This window comes from Chrysochloris asiatica, unplaced genomic scaffold, assembly GCF_000296735.1.
Source record: "Chrysochloris asiatica unplaced genomic scaffold, ChrAsi1.0 scaffold00009, whole genome shotgun sequence".
NCBI classification, from domain to species: Eukaryota; Metazoa; Chordata; class Mammalia; order Afrosoricida; family Chrysochloridae; genus Chrysochloris; species Chrysochloris asiatica.
The window spans coordinates 5,491,947-5,513,245 of record NW_006408527.1 but is presented as its reverse complement, the minus strand read 5'-3'; the positions used below and the strand labels follow the sequence as shown (position 1 = coordinate 5,513,245).

Here is a 21,299-nt window from a genome sequence, read left to right as displayed (position 1 = left end):
TTTTTTTATTATGGATTGAGTGAAAGTTTACAGGGCAGGTCATCAGTTTTACATTCAACAAATCATACACCTTGTTTCATTACAATGATTATAATACAAGTTGTCTTGCAAATTTCTTGGCAGAGATGAGTTGAGTGCCTCCTGTGCCGCCTCACTTTCTTGAAAGATTTCAATTTTTATTCATTCCATCAATTCCTGGTGCCTTGTTCTTTGTCATTTCCTTCAATGCACCTTGGACTTCCTCCTTCAGTATCTTTGGCTCTGGATCATATGCTGTCTCTTGAAACGATTGAACATTAACCATTTCCTTTTGGTATAGCGACTCTGTGTATTCGTTCCATCTTCTGTTGATGCTTTCTGCAGCATTCAATAATTTGCCCAGTGAATCTTTCAATAATGAAAGTTGAGGCTTGAATTTTTTCTTCATTTCCCCCAGCTGGAGAAATGCTGAGCGTGTTCTTCCTTTGTGGTTTTCTGATTCCAGAAAATGCACATTTTGTGGTAATATTTGGCTGTATCTTCTCGAGCTGATCTTTGAAATTTTCTGTTCAGCTCTTGGACCTCCTCATTTCTTCTACTTGCTTTAGCATCTCTACATTGGAGAGCAAGTTTCAGTGTCTATTCTAACATCCATTTTCAACCTTTTCCTTCTTGTCTTTTCAATGACTTTTTGCTTTCTTCATGTGTGATGTTCTTGATGTCATCCCATAACTCTTCTGGTCTTTGGTCTTTAGTGTCTAATGTATCAAATCTGTTTTTCAGATTATCTCTAAATTCAGGTGGGATAGATTCAAGATCATATTTTGGTTCTCGTGGACTTGTTTTCATTTTCTTCAGCTTCAGTTTGAATTTGTATATGAGTAACTGTTGGTCTGTTCCACAGTCTTCCCCTGGCCTTATTTTGACTGATAATATGGAGCTTTTCCATCTTTTTTTTCTGCAGATGTAGTCAATTTTATTTCTGTGTATTCCATCTGGTGAGGTCCATGTGTATAGTCGTCTCTTTTGCTATCTAAAGAAGGTATTTGAAATGAACAAATCATTGATTTTTCAGAATTCTATCATGCGTTCTCCAGCATCATTTCTATCACCAAGGCCATATTTTCCAACCAAATATCCTTCCTCTTTGCTCCCAAGCTTTGTATTCCAATCACCAGTAATGATCAATCAATTCATCTTGATTGCATGTTTGATCAATTTCAGATTGAAGAAGTTGATAGAATTCTTCTGTTTCATCCTCACTGGCTTTAGTGATTGGTGCGTAAATTTGAATAATAGTGGTATTAACTGGGCTTCCCTGTAAGCTCATGGATATTATCTTATCACAGACAGCATTGTACCTCATGACTGATCTGGATATGTTGTTTTTGACGATGAATGCAACACCATTCCTCTTCAATTTGTTATTCTCAGCATAGTAAACCATGTGATTGTCAGATTCAAAATGCCCAGTACCAGTCCATTTCAGGTGACTAATGCCTAAGATATCGATGTTTATGCATTCCATTTCATTTTTGACAATTTCCAATTTTCCCAGATTCATACTTTGTACTTTCCTTGTTCTGAAATTCAGTGGATGTTTACAGCTGTTTCTCTTCATTTTGAGTTGTGCCCCATCAGCAAATGAATGTCCCACGGGCTTTACTTCCATGGGTTTTACTCCATTCGTGTTATCACAGTCAACTCTACTTTGAGGTGGCAGCTCTTCCCCAGTTGCATTTTGAGTGCCTTCCAACCTGAGGGACTCATTTTCTGACACTATTATCTGACAGTGTTTTTCTGCTATTCATAAGGTTTTTAGTGAATAAAGATTCGGAAGTAGTTCATCACTCTTTTTTCCTAGTCTGTCTTTGTCTGGAGGCTCATCTGAAACCTGTTCACCATGGGTGACCCTGCTGGTATTTAAAATACTGGTGCCATAGCTTTCAGAATCACAGCAACTCATAAGCCACGACAGTACGACAATCTGACACATGATTGGTGGCCGCTAGTTTTAAGTGGAAACTGTCACTCTAAATTTCGAGATTTGTGCACATGCATAGTAGTACCCTCCAGGGGAGGGGATGGGGTGTCCATTCACTCAGGAATCCCCTCTAGTCACCAGAATGGAGGTGCACAGACAGCGAGAGACCAATGAACAGATACCAAAAACAAAAGAATGTCCACGCCTGTAAAATGATATAATTTTGTTGTCAAATGCAATGGAGTGGGGCCCAACTCAGTGACTCAGTGAAAGGTTTCTGAATAGAGGCTAGTTGATTTTAACTGCTGACCTGGCAGTCCATATATATGGAGTCCTAGTGTAGCGCTTCATCTCCAGGGACTGGTCCTTTCTGATAATATGTCCAAAAGTACGTGAGATAATGCCTTGCCAGCCTTGCTTCTAAGGAACATTTTTCTGTACCTCTTCCAGGACAATGTTTATTCTTCTGGTGGTTGTTAAGTTCTCCTGAATCAGTTCTGGATCATAGATGTTGTATAGGGTTTATGGGAAGCTGCTGGTGATTTTTAACTTCTGACCTTGTGGTTAGTAGTGAAGTGCTTATCCTACAGCGCCATATGGTAATTTCAATATTCTTCACCAACAATATTCAGTGTTTTATTTTCATCTAATCATTTAAAGTCTTATTTTGTATCAGCTAAAATAGCAACAACAATGAAATTGCATTGTTCTAAACACTGTCCATGTGTTACGAAAGGCAGTAACAATGTCTTTAGTTACAGACTTATTTCCGTTTATGGGCGGTGGGTGTATGCCATTGAATGGACCTTGTATAGGCTTTCTGATGCTGTAAATTATAATCCAGTTTGCTGCCAGGGATCCTTATATTATGGGTGGTGGTGGTTATGTGCTGTGGAGTTTGTTCCAACCTGCTTAGGGTTTCCAAGACTTTAAATCTTTATGGGAGCACAAAGCCTCATCTTTCTCCTGCGGAATGGTTGGTAGTTTTGAACTTCTGACATTGAAGTTAGTAGCCTGATTTGTGACCACTATGCTACCAGAGCTCCTTTATTTTATGGTTATTATTTGCTGTTGTTAAGTGCCATGGAGTCGGTTCCAACCCATAGCGACCCTGTATGAGTTTCCAAGAAACTTGAACCTTGAATTTTAAACCAACTTTGCAGTGTAGCACATTAACCCACAGCTCCACGCCAAAACTCCATTTTATAGGTAGGTAACTTTAACACACCTCCTAGTGGTTGAAGAGGTATTTAATAGTAGAAAGACATTTCCTGTTAGTGCGAATGTTAGTAAAAACAAATTTTTCTGTTCATCCTTTGGGATACTTGAACATTTTCTAAAGATTTGGTTTGGATGTTATTTAAGGATAGGTTGGTCTAGAATAGATACTCTCCTTTTTTGAGGAAAAAATCAGATATAAGCTGTTGTTTGAGTATTTTAATTAAGGAGTGAAATAAAGTAATATAAGTTATTGTTCCTAAAGAGGATGGTGGTGGTGGTGGTGGTTGTGTGCCACCAAGTTGGTTCTGGCACATAGTGACCCTGTATAGGGTTGCTGAGGCTGTAAATCTTTTTGGAAACAGAAAACCTCACCTTTCTCCTGCAGAGCGACTGGTGGATTTGAACTGCTGACATTGTGGGTAGCAGCCCAGCTTGTAATCCACTGCGCTACCAGGGCTCCTTCCTAAAGAGGACATTAAAATTTTTTTTAGGACCTAAAACACTCAAGGAAGTGAAATCTGGTACTTTGAGAGGAACCATTTCAAATTTTTCTTGCTCAAAGATAAAGTGACAGGGAGACTTCTGATTAAATAAAGATAGTCTGAGTTCTACACACTGAGATAGGTATAGCCTCTGTCTAGTGCAAATGTTTAAATAACTTGACTGCTTACTGTAAGACTGAAGGTTCGAGTCCAGCCAGTGGCATCTTGGAAGGAAGACCTGGTGACCTATTTCTCAAAACTCAATAATTAAAAACCATCTGAGCATAATGCTTGGACACACATGAAGTATGGTTCAACTTGTTTTTTGTTTTCATTTCTGTGGTGGTCATAGTGTTAAGCGACTTAGTATTGTTAGAACATAGAAGGCAGGATGGAGCTGAAGAGTTATAATTTTAGTTGGCTGTAATTATGTAAGGATTGCAGTCTTCTACATCGGTGATTGGAGCACTCCATTCATAAGGCCACTTTGCAAAACCATTACTAGTACAAATAGCACTACTTGTCTGATGCCAGTGCTCTCTAGTTGTACAGATGATATTGCTGTTGTTGTTAAGTGCCATTAGGTTGGTTCTTACTCATAGTGACCCTGTATAGATTTTCTAAGGAGAGGCTGATGGGTTTGAACCACTGACCTTGAGGTTAGCAGACCAGGGCTTATCCTACAGGACTCCTAATGTATATATCAACTATCAACACTCATGGAAGCAGCAGTCAGGAAATCAAATGACGTATTGCACTAGGCAAATCTGCTGCACAAGACCTTTTTAAAGTGTTGAAGAGCAAATATGTCAGCTGGAAGACTAAAGTGCGCCTAACCCAAGCCATGGTATTTTCAATAACCTCATATGCATGCAAAAGCTGGACAGTGAATAACGAAGACCATAGAAGAATTGATGCTTTTGAGTTATGGTGTTGGAGGAGAATATTGAAAATGCCATGGGCTGCCAAAAGAACCAATAGATCTGTGTTGGAAGAGGTGCAGGCAGAGTGCTCCTTGGAGGCCAGGATGGCCAGACTTCGTCTCTTATACTTCGGACATATTGTCAGGAGGGACCACTCACTGGAGAACGATATCATGTTTCATGGGGTGGAGGGTCAGATAAGAAGAGGAACACCCCCAGCAAGATGGATTGACCAAATGGCAGCATAAATGGGCTCTGGTGTGGCAACAATAGTGAGGTTGGCCCAGGATTGGGCAGTGTTTCCTTCTGCTGTGCATAAGGTCGCTATGAGTCGGTACTGACTCGAAGGCACCTAACAACAACTACAATGCATATATATTAAGGTAAAATAGTCTATGAAGATTTAAAATATATACGTTTTGGTCTTTGGATTTACTTAGTTAGCTTCTTTCCAAGAAAGATTATTAATTTTCAGGAAGATTATGGATTTGAGACTTAAATTTGCAGGCCTAAATATAGAATTGAAATGATGGTCACATGTAGAAACTAATTTAATGATTATATTTCTTTGATGAAAATACTTGAAATTTATTTAATTTTCCCTGGATTTCATACAGGTAGTTCTTAAATGACTTCGGGAATCACCAGACCCAGGGAAGGGGCTGTGATGCATTATAATTTATCATTTTATTAAATTGAATGATTTCCTAAGGATTCTTATCATTTATCAATAATTAAAGTGACCAGCATTAAGGATACTCTTTAGTTGTAGGGATTTTCCTCTTTCTTAAGATTTTTTCTTTGTTTTCCGGCATTTTCTTTATAATTGATTGATTTAGAATAACAAAGTTTTGCAGATGCCACAAGGTTGCTGGATATTGCCACAGTTCTTTGGGAATGCAAATGATTTTCTGTCAGCTACTAAACTAAAGCTGGAGATTTGAACTCACTCAGTGTTGTCACACAAGAAAGACCTGCCAGTCTTCCTCTGTAACCAAGACGACCTTACCGAATGGTTCTACTCTGTAACACAGGTGGTCGCCTGGAGTTGCAATCAGTGTTTTTTTGTTGTTGTTTTTTTAAACTTATAAAACCATGTATTATAAACATGATAATTTTAATTTTTAAAAAGCAAGTACAATTTTATGCATCTTCCTTTTGTCCTTATACATAATTTAGGTAAGTATTATTCATTAATGATGTTTTAATGTTTATATGCTTAATGACATTGAAACACAAATACTTGGATCTTTTAGGGTGGAATAATTAATGATGGCTCTGAATTGATTGGCCCTGCTGAAGTATACTCGGATAGCTTTGCTACAGGTAGTACAGAAGGTAAGAGATTACACCTTTCCCATTGCGATGGCTTTCATTGCAGAGGCCTATAAATAATATTTGCATTGCAAAAAAGTAAAATGGATGTAGGAATTTGAGAATATTTGATTGATTCTGGATTTTTTTTCTTTACATTTTAATATCACTGATACTGGATGCATTTTAGAGTTAATGATAACTTATATTTAATTGGCAAGTTTTTTTTTCCTAATGGTGATTCATCTTATTGCATTGTAGCTACTGTTGTCTTAGATTCATTGAAATGTTCAGAATTTGTACTGTTTTGTACAAGATATTCTTCATCATTATTGCCTGGCTTTTAGACAATTTCAGGATTGACTTTAAAAGTTTAGTCATTTATCCAGAAAGAGTAAACCCAAGACAGTTTTCATGTTTTTGATGCATTTTAAAATAACAAGTCTAAAAGAAGCAATTTTTATCATTTGAATCACTTTAATTCTAGAATGCTCAATCTCTTATCTTCTATTAAATAAACTGCACTAGGTTTTTCTTTTTCTTTTTTAGTCATTCTAAATTTCTATGAAGATTTAAAATATATATTTCTTGGTCTTTGGATTTACTTAGCTAGCTTTTTTCCAAGAAAGATTATTAATTTTCAGGAATATTACGGAATTAAAAAAAAGATTTGAGGAGAAGAGAAAGGTGGGGACATAGTCTTTAAGAAGAAAATAATTAGATTTATTTGAGGTAGCTTAAGTTAAGTTTCTATAAAGATAAATTAATTGACTAGATACTATTTATTGATATTTTTCTTTAGTAACAGTTTATGTGTGGAAGGCTGCTTAATGACTCTAAAGTGGAACGTGGCCATAATCTCATTGTAGTGATATGTTTTGAGGGTATGCATTAATTTCAGAAGGAACCTTAGTAGCTAAGTAGGTTATGAGTTGGTCTGCTAACCTCAAGGTCAGTAGTTAGAATCTACCATTTGCTCTCTCAGAGAAAGACGAGGCTTCCTGCTTCTGTAAAGATTTACAACCTCAGAGACACAATCACCACCACCACCACTGATTTCATTTGTCAACAGCCACACTGATGTTGTTGCTAAGTGCCGTCGAGTCGGTTCCGACCCACAGTGAACCTGTGTAGGGTTTCCAAGGAGCTGCTGGTGAGCTTGAACCACTAACATTGCAGTTTAAATGGCTTTTTAGTCTGGTGCATGAACCTACAGCGCCACTATTCAAATGAATTCTCATCATGATTTGGTAGGAGGAACAAGTTCCTTTCCGTTATGTGGGCTAGCACATTTGAAACTTTTTTCTTTTAGTGCTGCTACTTCAAGGAGCTCTGGTACCATAATGGTTATGTATCGGGCTGGTAACCTCAACGGCAGTTCGAAACTACCAGCCGTACCACGGGAGAAAGATAAGGCTTTCTGCTCCTGTAAAGATTTATAGCCTCAGAAACCCGGTGCAGGGTCACTATGAGTTGGAACTGACTCCACAGTACATAACAACAGCAACAACTACATTGAAATGCCCTGGTGTGATACTGTGGGCTAATGCGTCAGACTGCAAAGTTGTTTGAACTGCAGGGTTGGTGGTTCAAGCTCACCATCTGCTCCTTGGAAACCCTATACAGGGTCACTATGGGTTGGAATCGACTCGATGGCACTTAGCAACAACAACAAATATATTGAGAGGTAGTTAGTTAGCCTTTTATTGTTTTTCATGGGTCCATGAACAAGCAAAAGCCCATTAATGTTCTGTGTAAAGAAGGAGGGCCACATACTCAGAGGTCTCCCCTGAGCTCCTTCTCAATAGGTCTTTGACTCTATCCAGATTCATCCAAGGTAATGGGAAAAACATCGTGGACAGTAATTTTGTTTTACATTTAAGCATGTTTTCTTTGGGGAGAAAAATCTATTCTATTTGACTTTTTAAAATCTGAGATCTTGCTAGGCTTTGGAAAACTTGTTTGTTGTTGTTATGTACCGTGGCGTTGGTTCCAACAACAAGCCCTGTACAGGGTTTCCAAGGCTGTAAATCTTTATGGGAGCAGAAAGCCTCATTTTTCTCCCGTGGAACAGCTGGTAGTTTCAAACTGCTGTATGTGAGATTAGCAGCCCAATTCATAACCACTGTGCTACCAGAGCTCCTTTTGGGAAACTTAGCCCCTGCCAATATAATTCTACTTCTAGAATTAGTCTTCTTGGAACATCACTTGTCTTATGTAGTGCTGTTATAACAGAAATATCACAAGTGGAATATTTTAACAAACAGAAATGTATTTTCACACAGTTCTGGAGGTTACAAGTCCAAATCCAGGACTCCAGTGTTAGGGGAAAGCTTTCTCTCTCTGTCAGCTCACAGTTTAGGATTCAGGTCCTTGTTTTCTTTAGCATCTGTGGGCCTGATGTTCGTTGGAGATTTCCATGTATCTTGGCATCAACTTTCTGCTAGGCCTAAGCTGTTTCTGAGCACAAGAAAACTAGGTTGAAAGGATTCTCACAAGCCCCGGCTCTTCTTTCTTGGTGGCAGCCAGAACTCTCCTCTGCTGGCATATCTCTCGTAAGATACAAGGTGATGTGGGCTGCACCCCAGGATAACTCGCTGTACATGGGATCAAGGCTGTGGCCTGAGTAAGAGTGTTGTATCCTCTTACTGTCCTCATCCTCTTACAACTGATTGGTTGATCACATCAGATCACATCAAGGGAGATAACTTTACCGTTACATAACTGTCTTACAACTGAATATCAGGATCCAGCCAAATAGATACATATTTTTAGGGGACACAATTTAATCACTGATAATAACTTTTCTAGGATAACCTGATCTTGTGTTAGAGATTTCCAATTCCTAAGAAAGAGAGGAATGGTGTTTTCCCTCTGCAAAATACATAGATGCTATGACATTCAGTGGAAGACAAATAGGAAAGCTAGGGAGATTTGTAGGAAGTACTCAGTGAAGAGAGAGGCACAGTGATTAAGCACTTGGCTGCTAACTGAATGGTTGGCAGTTCGAATCTACTAGTTGCTCAGTGGGCAAAAGATGTCACAGTCTACTTCCACAAAGATTACAGCCTTGGAAATTCTATGGGGCATTTCTGCTCTTAGGGTTGCTGTGAGTTGAAATCTACTTGACAGTAATAGGTTTGAGGTTTTCTTTTTCAGTGAAGAGTACAGTTCTTGGAAAGGCAGGCAATTTCTTTCTCCTTTTGCTTTTTCATGTCATTCAGGAACTGTAGTCCTGGTGTGGCACTGTGAGTTAATGTGCTGAACTGCAAAGTCAGTTTGAACTGCAAGGTTGGTTGCTAACTTGTTACGTGCCACCGAGTCACTCCTCAGAAACCCTATACAGGGTCACTGGGGGTCAGAACCAACTCGACGGTACTTAACAACAACAGCAACAAATATGCTTATGATTCCTGGTGTGCCACTGTAAGATCAGCACTGGACTGTGAACCATAAGGTTGGCAGCTCAAACCTACCAGCTGCTCCTTGGAAACTCTATACAGGGTTGCTATGCATTGGAACTGACTCGGTGGCACTTAACAACGTATGTTTATGATATCCATAATAAGCTTTTATTAATAGCTGAGAGTCAGCCAGGGTGAGAGTAAGGGTAGCTGTACAGAGCTCTTTCATCCTTTTGTTATAATGAAGGCTAGATAAGGAAGGAGCATTATCATTAGGAATGACTTCTTGGACTAGAGTTCAGGTTGTAAAGATGGTTTCATGAATGTTAAAGACAACAAAACCTAAAACGAAGGTGAAGATGTAATTCGTTGTCCAAATTGGGACACTTCTGAGAATGAACGAGGATGGTATTAATAATGACACGAGACAACTGCATCAAGATTACCTTGAACAAATTTGGCTGTACAGGCTACTCTGCCTAATGCAGTTGTTTCAGAGTTTAGCTTGTACATTTCAGAGAGGTAGGTTTTTTTTCTTGAAAGACTGTATTTTCTAGGAATGTACTTTTTTAAGATTGAGAGAAATTGGGGATAGTTCTTTTTAAGAATACAGAAAAGTATTTGACACATAATACTAGCATTTTATTTTGTGAACACAGTTTAGTTTTAATTCTGCAAAAAATGAGCACCAAGCCAAACCATCGTCACCTAGCCTTCTCTGCTCAGCTAGGGTTGATAATCTGTTGCAGTGGCCACACAGAACTCAGACACCGTGCTCACAGTTACGAGGTTTCTAAGGAAAGTTAAAAGGCTACACTTCAGGGTCAGAAATGTTCAGGGCACAGTTCTTCCAGTCAGGACAGCCTCTTCTCAGCCAGCGCCACAGGCAGGCTTCTCTCTGCAGAAGCTTTTTTAGGACTGCTGATAAAACGCCCTCAGGACACACTACTCCACCATGAGCTTCAGCCTGAACACACTTGGCTTTAGCTCCATGGGCCAGCAAACTTAGTGAAGTACCTGGTGGCACCCCACTCTTTAAGCAAGCCTCCTGCCCAGAGTCACTCAGTTTTATTTGCACCATGAACTGCAAAGCCCGCTGCTCTGGCTTGTGCTCTGCCTCTTGATTCTGCTGCTGCTGCTCCTTTGCCACATCTCCAGTGTCACAGCTTTCTGTCATTGGGTCATGAAGGCTTGGTGTGCAGGTATCTTAGGGTACAAAGGATGTGCTCCACTCCTCTGACTCCTCGTCTTTGATGGCAGTGAGATTCTACCTGCTGTTCCATGGGATACAGATGAGGCTTTCTGCTCCTGTAAAGATTTACAGCCTCGGAAACCCTAGGCAGGGCCACCATGATTCAGAACCGACTCCATGGCACACTATCACCACCACTTCTGAGATGTCTTATTTTATACCCATGCTAGAGTTTTAATATCCACAACTGAATCATGGCATCCAGTCAGTATCTTCTTCCACCTTCTCTTAGACCCGTCAGAAAAAGACTTGTTTAGTGGGAGGTACAAAGACTAAGGCTAGAAGAGACCTATTAAACAATTCACTATGTCATGCCTACATTACTGTCTTGAAAACACTGTAATTCATAAAGAATGAAAGAAACATGGACCCAGGAATGCTGTTAATGCTTATGTTATTTTGCACCCCTCCCTTCCAAAGCCTTTATGCCTGGCTAATTAATCCTGCTGAAAGACACTTAGTTGACAAATAAAGATAGATCAAAGTGTCAGACAGCTTGCCAATTCATTGTTATATGAGAGAGGAAAATGGCTTTTAAATATCATGAGAATGTGTGCTGTAGTGAGCAAGTGAAAGATTTACTGTCATACCAAAAGGTCTGCAAACCCCAGGGACAACCAGAGGTGTGGGAATCTAGTAGCAAAGGAGAACAGGCAGCCAGCCAAGGGCGCAGATATGCAGTGTGATGGAGGACTGTAAAGGGATTGTGGTGGCAAACTAAGGCTTAGAGTTTGAGTCCAAATGTAAAAAGGTGATTCACTCTATAACAACTCCTTTGAGTGTAGTATTTTAAATGGTGTTTAGAAGGTGAGTCATTTTTTATACCCTTGATTTAGTTTGCCAGTTGAATGAGCCAGAGGGACAAATCTTAATATATAGGCTGCTGTTTCAAGGTCCTTCAATTACAGTTAGCTTGACATGACAAGTCTGTCACTTCTGAGAGAACAGGTGTAAAGGGTAAATGATCATTACTTTTTATTGTTGTTGTTAGGTGCTGTCGAGTCAATTCTGACTTATGGCGGCCCTGTGCACAACAGAAACACTGCCTATTCCTGCGCAGTCCTCACAATTGTTCCAGTTGAGCCCATTGCTGCTGCCACTGTGTCAATCCATCTTCTTGGGAGTCTTCCTTTTTTTCGCTGACCTTCTACCATGTCTGATGTCCTTCTCCAGTAATGTGTCCAAAGTGCGAGAGAGGAAGTGTTGCCAAACTAGCTAATAAGGAGCATTTTGGCTGTACTTCTTGCAACACAGATTGGTTTGTTCTTTTGGCAGTCCATGGTATTTTCAATATTCTACTTCATTGTAATTCAGATACATCAGTTTTTCTGTAGTCTTTCTTATTCATTGTCCAATTTTCTCATGAATATGGCTTGGGTCAGGCATACCTTAGTGCTTAAACAGTGTATTCCCCATTCTGAATATTTGACCATGATACTGAATGACACCTTCATGAGTCCAAAGATGAACCAACAGCTGATTGATTGTTGACATCTTGTTTCTAGTTTAAACTTGCATCTTTAAAAATAAATAAATAAAATAAAACACAGCTGCTCCTCAGAAACCCTATCCAGGGTCGCTGTATAGGGTTTCTGGAACCGACTTGACAGCACTTAGCAAGAACAACAAAGAGTTACTGTGACATTTTTGGAAGGCTGACTGAAAATGGTGCATGGTAATTAACCTTCTTGGTATAGTTCTTATATAACTGTTGGTCTGTTTGAAGGCGTGTTGCTTTCTTGCCATGCTGGCCTTGATTTTGGACACTTTGATGTTGGTATGGTCTCACCTGGTAACCTGTGTCATTTTCTCTTACTAATAAATTATATGACTTCCCTTGTAATTTTGTGAGGGATGCTTTTCAGGTACATGCAGCAAGTAAGAGAAAATAATTAGATGATTGTAATGACCATTGGAGTCCTGGTGTGCCTCTGTAGGATGAACACATACTCCAAGGTTGGTTTGAATTGCAAGGCTGGTGGTTCAAAGTCACCAGCGACTTCTTAGAAACCCTACACAGGGTCGCTATGAGTAGAAACCGACTCAATTCCACTTAACAACAACAATTATCAATACAAATTGAGGGAACAGCTTCTTACATGTTGAAGATCTTAACAGTTAATAGTCTTAAAAATTTGGAAACAGTCATGATGGTTGTACAATAGGAGGAAAATAATGTCACTAAACTTATGTATATATACAATTATGAAATGGAAATATTTTTGTTATAAAGTTGATCGTTGAGCAATGTGCGACTTAGGAGCGCTGATTCTCCTCCTCCCCCCAGCCTTGAGTAAAAAATCTGTACATAATTTTTGATTCCCCAAAACTTAAACCTTAATAGCCTATGGTTGACTGTAAGCCTTACCTATAGCAAACAATCTATTAGCACGTTTTGTATGTTGTATGTATTGTATACTGAACCGACATAAAAGTTGCATTTTCAGTATAAGATAAAAATGATATTTCACAAAAATATGCACGGTTTTTATGGCACATCTGCAGCAACGGCTTAATAATTTTTTTTTTATTTGCAAGTGTCCTTATGCTGGATTCCTTTGTTTTGAAATGACAGGTAGCTGCAGCTGCAGACTTTTATTTACAGTATTTGTCAAGCAATTCAACTCTTTCGTGGAGTGTCATGACTTTACTTCTTGGGAGCACTTCCAGCATCCCTAGTGGTACTTTCTCTGAGTCTCTTGGTATTATACAAGGTTCATGCTATTGCAGTAAACATGATGAAAAATACATGATAACTTTAAGAGATCGCTTTTTCCCCATGATACTCAATTTGCTTACATGGTGCTTTTTTTAAAAAATACTGTATATAATTGGGCCTGTTCAGTTCAGACCCTTGTTGTTCAAGGGTCAGCTGTATATGTTATTTGTTATGTTATTAAGTGCCATCAAGTGGATTCTGACCCATAGCCACCCTGTATAGGGTTTCCGAGGAGCAGCTGGTAAGCTTGAACCACTGACCTTGCATTTCAAACGGCTTTGCAGTCTGACACATTAACCCACAGTGCCACACCAGGACTCCAGCTGTATATATGAGGGGGATTAAAAAAGTTATGGGTAAATGGAATTGAAAAACAATGACATTTTTCCACTGAGTATTTGAAGGCCCCTCGTATATCACCCACTTGGAAAAAAAAAAAGTAAATTTTATGTATTTGTATGTGGGGTCCTGAGTGTCACTGTAGTATAAGCACTGGACTGTTAACTGCAAAGTTGATGGTTCTAACCTACCAGCTGCTTCTTAGAAACCCTATATGGGGTCACTATGAGTTGGAACTAATTTGACAGCACTTAACGACAACACACCGGAGCACTGGTAGAGTAGTGGTTACGAATCGGGCTGTGAACCTTAATGTCAGCAGTTTGAAACAACCAGTTGTACCGCAGGAGAAAGATGAGGCTTTCTGCTTCCGTAATGATAACAGCCACGGAAACTCTATACAGGATTGCTATGAGTCAGAACTGATTCCACAGCACATACAACAACAACGATACACACACATATACATATAGGCGCACACACATAAATATGCATGTATATAATGTGGTACTTTGAGTTAATGGGCCGGATTATAAAGTCAGTTTGAACCACTAGGTCGGCAGTTCAAGCTCATTAGCTGCTCCCCAGAAACCATATACAGCGTCGCTATAAAAGTTGGAATCAACTTGACAACACTAAACAACAATGTATATATAGGGAGTGTGGGTATGTGATGGCTCTGTAGGATAAACATTTTACTGCTAGTTGCAGTAGGATAAACACTTTATTGCTAGTGGCATCTTCATGGGAGAAAGATGAGATTTTCTGTTCCTCCAAAGATTTTACAGCCTACGTAGGGTCGCTAAGAGTTGGAACTGACTTGATGACGGAATACTAGTACTGGTGTGGTGCTGCAGGATAATATGCTGGACTGCAAGGTCAGGTTCAGCTGCAAGTTCGGCGGTTTTAACCCACCAGCTGCTCCTTGGAAACCATATACAGGGTCACTGAGTCAGAACCGACTGATGGCACTTAACAACATATATATGTACATACTTACATATATACATACACACACACACACACACATATATATATATAGCTGTTGTTGTTATATACTTTACAGTTGGTTCCGACTCATAGAGACCCTGTATAGGGTTTCCAAGTCGTGGCTGTATATGGGCATATATTGTTGTTGTTGTTAAGTGCTGTCGAGTTGGTTCTAATCCATAGCAATTCTATTGTTGTTGGATGCCATTGAGTTGGTACCGACTCATAGAGACCCTATGCACAACAGAAAGAAACACACTGCCTAGGACCAGCTTCACAATTGTTGCCACGCTTGACCACATTGATGCTGCTACTTTGTCCATCCATCTCACCGGGGGTCTTCCTCTTTTTATCTGACCCTCCACCTTACCAAACATAATATCCTTCTCCAGCAACTGGTCCTTCCTGACAATATGTCCAAAGTATGAGAGTTGAAGTTTGGCCATCTTGGCCTCCAAGGAGCACTCTGGCTATAGTTCTTCCAAAATGGATCTATTGGTTCTTTTGGCAGCCCGTGGCACTTTGAATATTCTCCTCCAATACCGTAACTCAGATGCATCAATTCTTCTGTGGTCTTCCTTATTCACTGTCCAGCTTTCTCATGCATATGAAATTATTGAAAATACCATGGCTTGGGACAAGCACACCTTAGTCCTTAAACTGACATCTTTGTTCTTCAACACTTTAAAAAGATCTTGTGCAGCAGATTTGCCTAATGCAGTACGTTGTTTGATTTCATGATTGCTGCTTCCATGCGTGTTTTAATAGTTGATCCAAGAAGAATGAAGTCCTTGACAACTTCAGTCTTTTCTCCATTGATCAGAATGTTGTTTGTTGGTCTAGTGGTGAGGATTTTTGTTTTCTTTACATTGAGATGCAGTCTGTACTGAAGGCTGTTGTCTTTGATCTTCATCATTAAGTATTTTAAGTCGTCTTCACTTTCAGCAAGCAAGGTTGTATCATGTGCATACCGCCGGTTGTCAATGAGTCTTCCTCCAATCCTAATGCCACATTTTTCTTCATAGAACCCAGCTTCTCAGATTATTTGCTCAGCATACAGGTTGAATAAGTATGGTGAAAGAATACAACCCTGTCGTACACCTTTCTGAATTTTGAACCATTCAGTTTTCCCATGTTCTGTTCGAACAATTGCTTCTTGGTCCATGTACAGATTTCTCATGAGCACAATTAAATGTTAGGTATACTCATACTTTGCAATGTTATGATCCATACAAGTGATCCTATAGGCAGTTATATATAGGCATTTGCTGCATATAAGGAGCTCTGGTAGTGTAGTGGTTACAAATCAGTCTGCTAACCTCAAGGTCAGCAGTTCGAAATGATCAGTTGTTCTGCAAGAGAAAGATGAGGATTTCTGCTCCCATAAAGATTTACAGCCTCAGAAACCCTGTACAGGGTCTCTATGAGTCGGAACCAACTCCATGACACATAACAACAATAGGCTGTATATAGTGCCTATATATATAGGCAGTTTGAACTACCTATGTAGGATCAGCACTGGATTGCAAAACACATGTACACATGTGTATGCATTAATACAGACAGATAAAGTAGTTGGGGTGAAAGTTTATAGAGCAAATTAGTTTTTTGTTCAATAGTTTGTGCACGTTTTGTTTTGTAACATTAATTGCAGTTACCTCAACTTAGCAGCACTGTACCCACTGCCTCCTTGTTTATCTTGCTTTTCTGCTCCTTCTTGCTCTCGGAGTTATATTTTGGGGCAAATGCTACCCTTTTGATCAGATATGGTTAATTGTAAGGAATAAGAGTAAATATTCTTAAAGGTCTCTTGGAACAACAACAACCATGTATATATGGTTTTTGGTTGTTAATTGTAGATCAAGAACTATTTAAGGAATTATTTGGGTAATTTTTGAGATAAGAAAGAAGCTCCTAGGCAGTCTTGAAATAGCCATTTGAGAGTAAATGAACATGTACGTATTGAGGATGGAGTCTTATTACTGTAAGCAATCTTTTAAAATCATTTTCAGTCCAAGATATGTAAATTGATGGAAAGTTAATAATTTTCATTCATTGAGACAAGAATGTGGATTATAGTTAAACTGTGTTTTCATTCATTGAGACAAGAATGTGGATTATAGTTAAACTGTGTTAGACTTAAAGGTATTTGTTATATTTAAAACACTAGGGGAATAAACGGATAGGTAATCTGATGTGGTCCTGTAGGATAAACCCTGGACTGCTAACCACAAGGTGAGAGGTAGTTTCAAGTCCACCAGCTTCTTCTTAGAAACTCTGCAGAGGCACTGTGAGTCAGAACTGACTCGACGGGACTTAACAATAACAACATAGTTATTTGAAGGAGCCCTGGTGGCATGATGATTAAGCACTCGACTAGTAACTGAAAAGATTGATGGTTCAAACCCACCAGTCACTCCGTGTTAGAAAGGTGTGTGGCAGTCTGTTTCCATAAAGAGTACAGGTTTGGGTGCGGCTTCTGTGGAAACCAGTGTGGCAGTCCCACAAAATATCAAAATGGAACTACCATGTGGCTCAGCAGTTTCACTCATAGGTATATACCCAAATGACTTGGAAATAAAGGCTCAGAAAAAGATTTGTACACCAGTGTTTGGCAGCACTATTCATAGTAGCTGAAAAGTGGAAATTGATAGATGAATGGAGAAACAAAATGTGGTCCACATATTTATTGGAATACTAAGAGAAATGAACTCTTGATACATATTGAATTACGGACAATTATTGTGTTCATTATGCTGAGAGATGTAAGCCAATCACAAAAGTACAGGTGTATGACGTGACTTATATAAAAAGATTGAAAAAGGCTGATGTATAGAGACCAGGGAGTCCTGGTGTGGTGATGTGGGTTAATGTGCTGGAGTGCAAGGTCAGTTTGAACTGTAAGTTTGGTGGTTCAAGCTCACCAGCTGCTGCTTGGAAACCCTATACAGGGCTGCTATGAGTTGGAACCAACTCAACGGCACTTAACAACAAAAACATAGAGACTGAAGTATATTAGTGTTTACCAGGAATGGAAATAAGGAGAAAGGGGGTTAATGGTGATGGAAAATCTCATCAATTAAAAGTAGGATGGCACAGCTGATTATTATAATTGCTGTCAATAAATTGTACACCTGTAAGAAATTGAATGGGGGTGGGGGAAGAAAAAACCTCCACCCCACCCCTAGAAAGCCTCCGGGGGCAGTTGTGCTCTGCCCGTTAGGGTACTATGATTTGTAGTTGACTGATGGTAGTGGCTTGATGTTTTGGTTTGGCGTAATGAATTGAGCATGACAATAAATTCTTAGGTGTGAAAACTACCATTTGTTTTCTTTTTTTGTTATTTTCATTTAGTTGATTAAGAGTTCATACTTCAGGCAAGATAACTTTTTTTTAAAAAATGTTTTATTGTGAATTATGTGTTAGTTTACATGGGAGAACATTAGCTTTACATTCATTCTATCTTATATCATTTCATTGCCATGGTTACAGTCCCCTCCATGCATCATCAGCCAACCAAAAGGTATACCCTGCAAGCCTGCCCCCCAGTCGTCAGCACACAGCCCCTCTCCCTCTCTGGGTCTAAAGTCCCCAGCCGTTCCATCTCTCCACATTATCGTCTCTGTCTCCATCTCTGGTGTCACTGCTTCTCTGTGTAGGATCCCACTCTCTGCTCTTTTTTGATGGTCCCAGGGACCTCCATTCCTGTACTGCAAAGTCATTCACTCCCCTCCTTTTGCTACAAAACATCTACCTTTATATTTCCAACCCTCACAGTCAGTCCTGATAAAAATTATTCACTATTGTATCTCAAGAGACCTATCCACATCTCCTTTCATCATCCCCGCCCAGACAGATTGGCTACTACTCAGTGGAGATTCTACCTTGTACTATGCCCTCTGGATCTAGGCTCTTTCTTGAAAGCTTATAAGCCAGTCACTTCTTAAGGCAAGATAATTTTTAAAAGAAACTTTCTTCAGTTAATTGGCCACTTAATAACCTAGATCTAATTCTAAGACAAATTAAAAGTTATGCACTACACTGAATAGTGTAAAATGATAAAATATATGAGTTGGTTCCAATTTATAGCGACCTTGTATAGGGTTTCCAAGGAGCAACTGGTAGGTTTGAACCAAGGATCTTGTGGTTCGTAGTCCAGTGCTTATCCTACAGTACCACACCAGGAGTCTGGAAAGTCTAATTAGAAGTAATTTAAATTTAGGGTAGAATTTAATGTCAACATCCACTAGATGGCACCATGAGAACTCTTAGTCTTTTTTACTAGGCTTATTCTAGGCCCTTCTGTATTAAGAGAATGTATTTCATACTCAGCTGGAAAAAGTTTTTTTCTCCTTCTCTTAAGTGCTTATTTACTCTGTTTTATTTTATTCACTGTCCCATATTAATTGAATTTGCTCTGGTTGGGAATTTTAAATAAGTAGGAAAAAAGAAATGGTTCTTTCTTTCTTTCACGGTAAACATAAAATGACATGTGTAAGTAGATGTGCATATAAAACAAATGATATGCATTCATTCTTAAAAACAAATGATAAAGATTGATTCTTAAAAATTTTACTACTGTTGAGAGTAATATTGGACATTGAGTTTAGGGACTGGGTGGGGTAATAACTCAAACTTTATGATATGTCATGGGTATTAGAGTTTTAAAGTGCAATGAACATTAGGAATGATATAGTTTAAATTCTGTATTTTACGGTTAAAAAATTAAAATTTCAGAGAAGCTGAATGATGTGGCTAAGGCATTCCAGGTATTTCATAGCAACCAAGGAGCTCTGGTAATGTAGTGGATATGAGTCGGGCTGCTACTTTCACGGTCAGCAGTTCGAAACTACCAGCTGTTCCACAGGAGAAAGATAAGGCTTTCTGCTCCTGTAAAGATCTACAGCCTTGGAAACCCTGTACAGGGTCGCTATGAGTCGAAACCTACTCTATGGCACATAACCACCACAAATGTGATGGGTTGGAACCGACTCGATGGCACTTAACAACAACAACAACAACAACAGAACTATATTTTGAAATGATGAAACTTAACTTTATAGAGGGAGGCAGTGAAAGTACATATTTTGTATAGAAAGTGCAGCATGAGCTTCTCATGTGCTTATAATAGGTTTGATTTGCTGGAACTCAGGAGAATTAGTGGAGCAGCGGAATAAAAAATTAATTAGATAAAAGAGATGACCAATTAGTAAGTGATGTTTGTTGTTCATAGTTAAGATAACTGTGTTAGCTTTGTAATTGTGATTAATGTGTTGTTTTCTGAGCTTATTCTGATTTTCATAAGTTTTTAAGAGTGAAGCATAGATATGTCCCAAGGACATTTACCAATGGAAAATGTCAAAGGAATGTGGTTTTTTTTTTTAGTAATAATAGCTGTTACTAAGTGACATGTTGATACTGCAGTGCAGGAAGCTTAACTAGCATCAATTTTTATCTTTAGATATTCACTTAAAGTAGTAGTGAAGTTTGATATGCATGTCTTTCACCTTTGTTCTGTTGGCTAGCTATCTTGCTTTCTGCCTGACACATGAGTTATTACTACTAGGAAAAGTCTGAATTAACTTTCATTGACTATGGCAATATTTGAACCTTAGAACTCAGTGAAAGCTATCAGGTAATAATAATGAGGCCATATATTTTATGTGTAGTCAACCATGACACACTTCCTATTGTTCTAAAGGGAACTAATCTTTTTATAGGTAGTCTAAAAACAGATTTCTAATAGCTTATAAAGATTTATTCTATGCCAACTCAGCTGTTTTTCACTAGTGCCCATCTTTCGGAGATGGTATCCTATACAGAAATTGGAAGTTGTCAAAAATGAAATGGAACGCATAAACATCGATATCGTAGGTCTTAGTGAGCTTCAGTGGACTGGTATTGGCCATTTTGAATCTGACAAACACATGGTTTACTATGCCGGGAATGACAAAGTGAAGAGGAATGGTGTTGCATTCATCCTCAAAAAGTACAAATCCAGATCAGTCATGAGGTACAACACTGTCTGTGATAGAATAATATCCATGTGTCTACAGGGAAGCCCAGTTAATACCACTATTGTTCAAATTTATGCACCAATCACTAAAGCCAGTGAGGATGAAATAGAAGAATTCTATCAACTTCTTCAATCTGAAATCGATCAAACATGGAATCAAGATGTATTGATCATTATTGGTGATTGGAATTCAAAGGTTGGGAGCAAAGAGGAAAGATCAGTGGTTGGAAAATAAGGCCTTGGTGATAGAAATGATGCTGGAGAACTCATGATAGAATTCTGCAAAACCAATGATTTGTTTATTTCAAATACCTTCTTTAGACAGCATAAGAGATGACTATACACATGGACCTCACCAGATAGAATTCATGGAAATCAAAGTGACTACATCTGTGGAAAGAGACAATGGAAAAGCTCCATATCATCAGTCAAAACAAGGCCAGGGGCAGACTGTGGAGCAGACCATCAATTACTCATACCAATTCAAATTGAAACTGAAGAAAATGAAAAAAAGTCCACGAGAGCCAAAATACGATCTTGACTATATCCCACCTGAATTTAGAGATCATTTGAAGAAGAGATTTGATACATTAAACACTAAAGACCAAAGACCAGAAGAGTTGTGGGATGACATCATGAATATCATACATGAAGAAAGCAAAAAGTCATTGAGAAG

The 21,299-nt window shown here is 38.9% G+C and overlaps 1 protein-coding gene across 2 annotated transcripts in view; it reads left to right on the top strand.

The window, feature by feature from the left end:
- Positions 1-21,299, top strand: part of RPS6KC1 (ribosomal protein S6 kinase, 52kDa, polypeptide 1) — a 299,319-nt gene that overhangs the window by 83,813 nt on the left and 194,207 nt on the right. For both annotated transcript variants that reach the window (XM_006834011.1, XM_006834010.1), the window contains one exon: positions 5,846-5,927. In XM_006834011.1, coding sequence (XP_006834074.1) covers positions 5,846-5,927 — 82 coding nt within the window. The remainder of the gene's footprint in view (positions 1-5,845; positions 5,928-21,299) is intronic.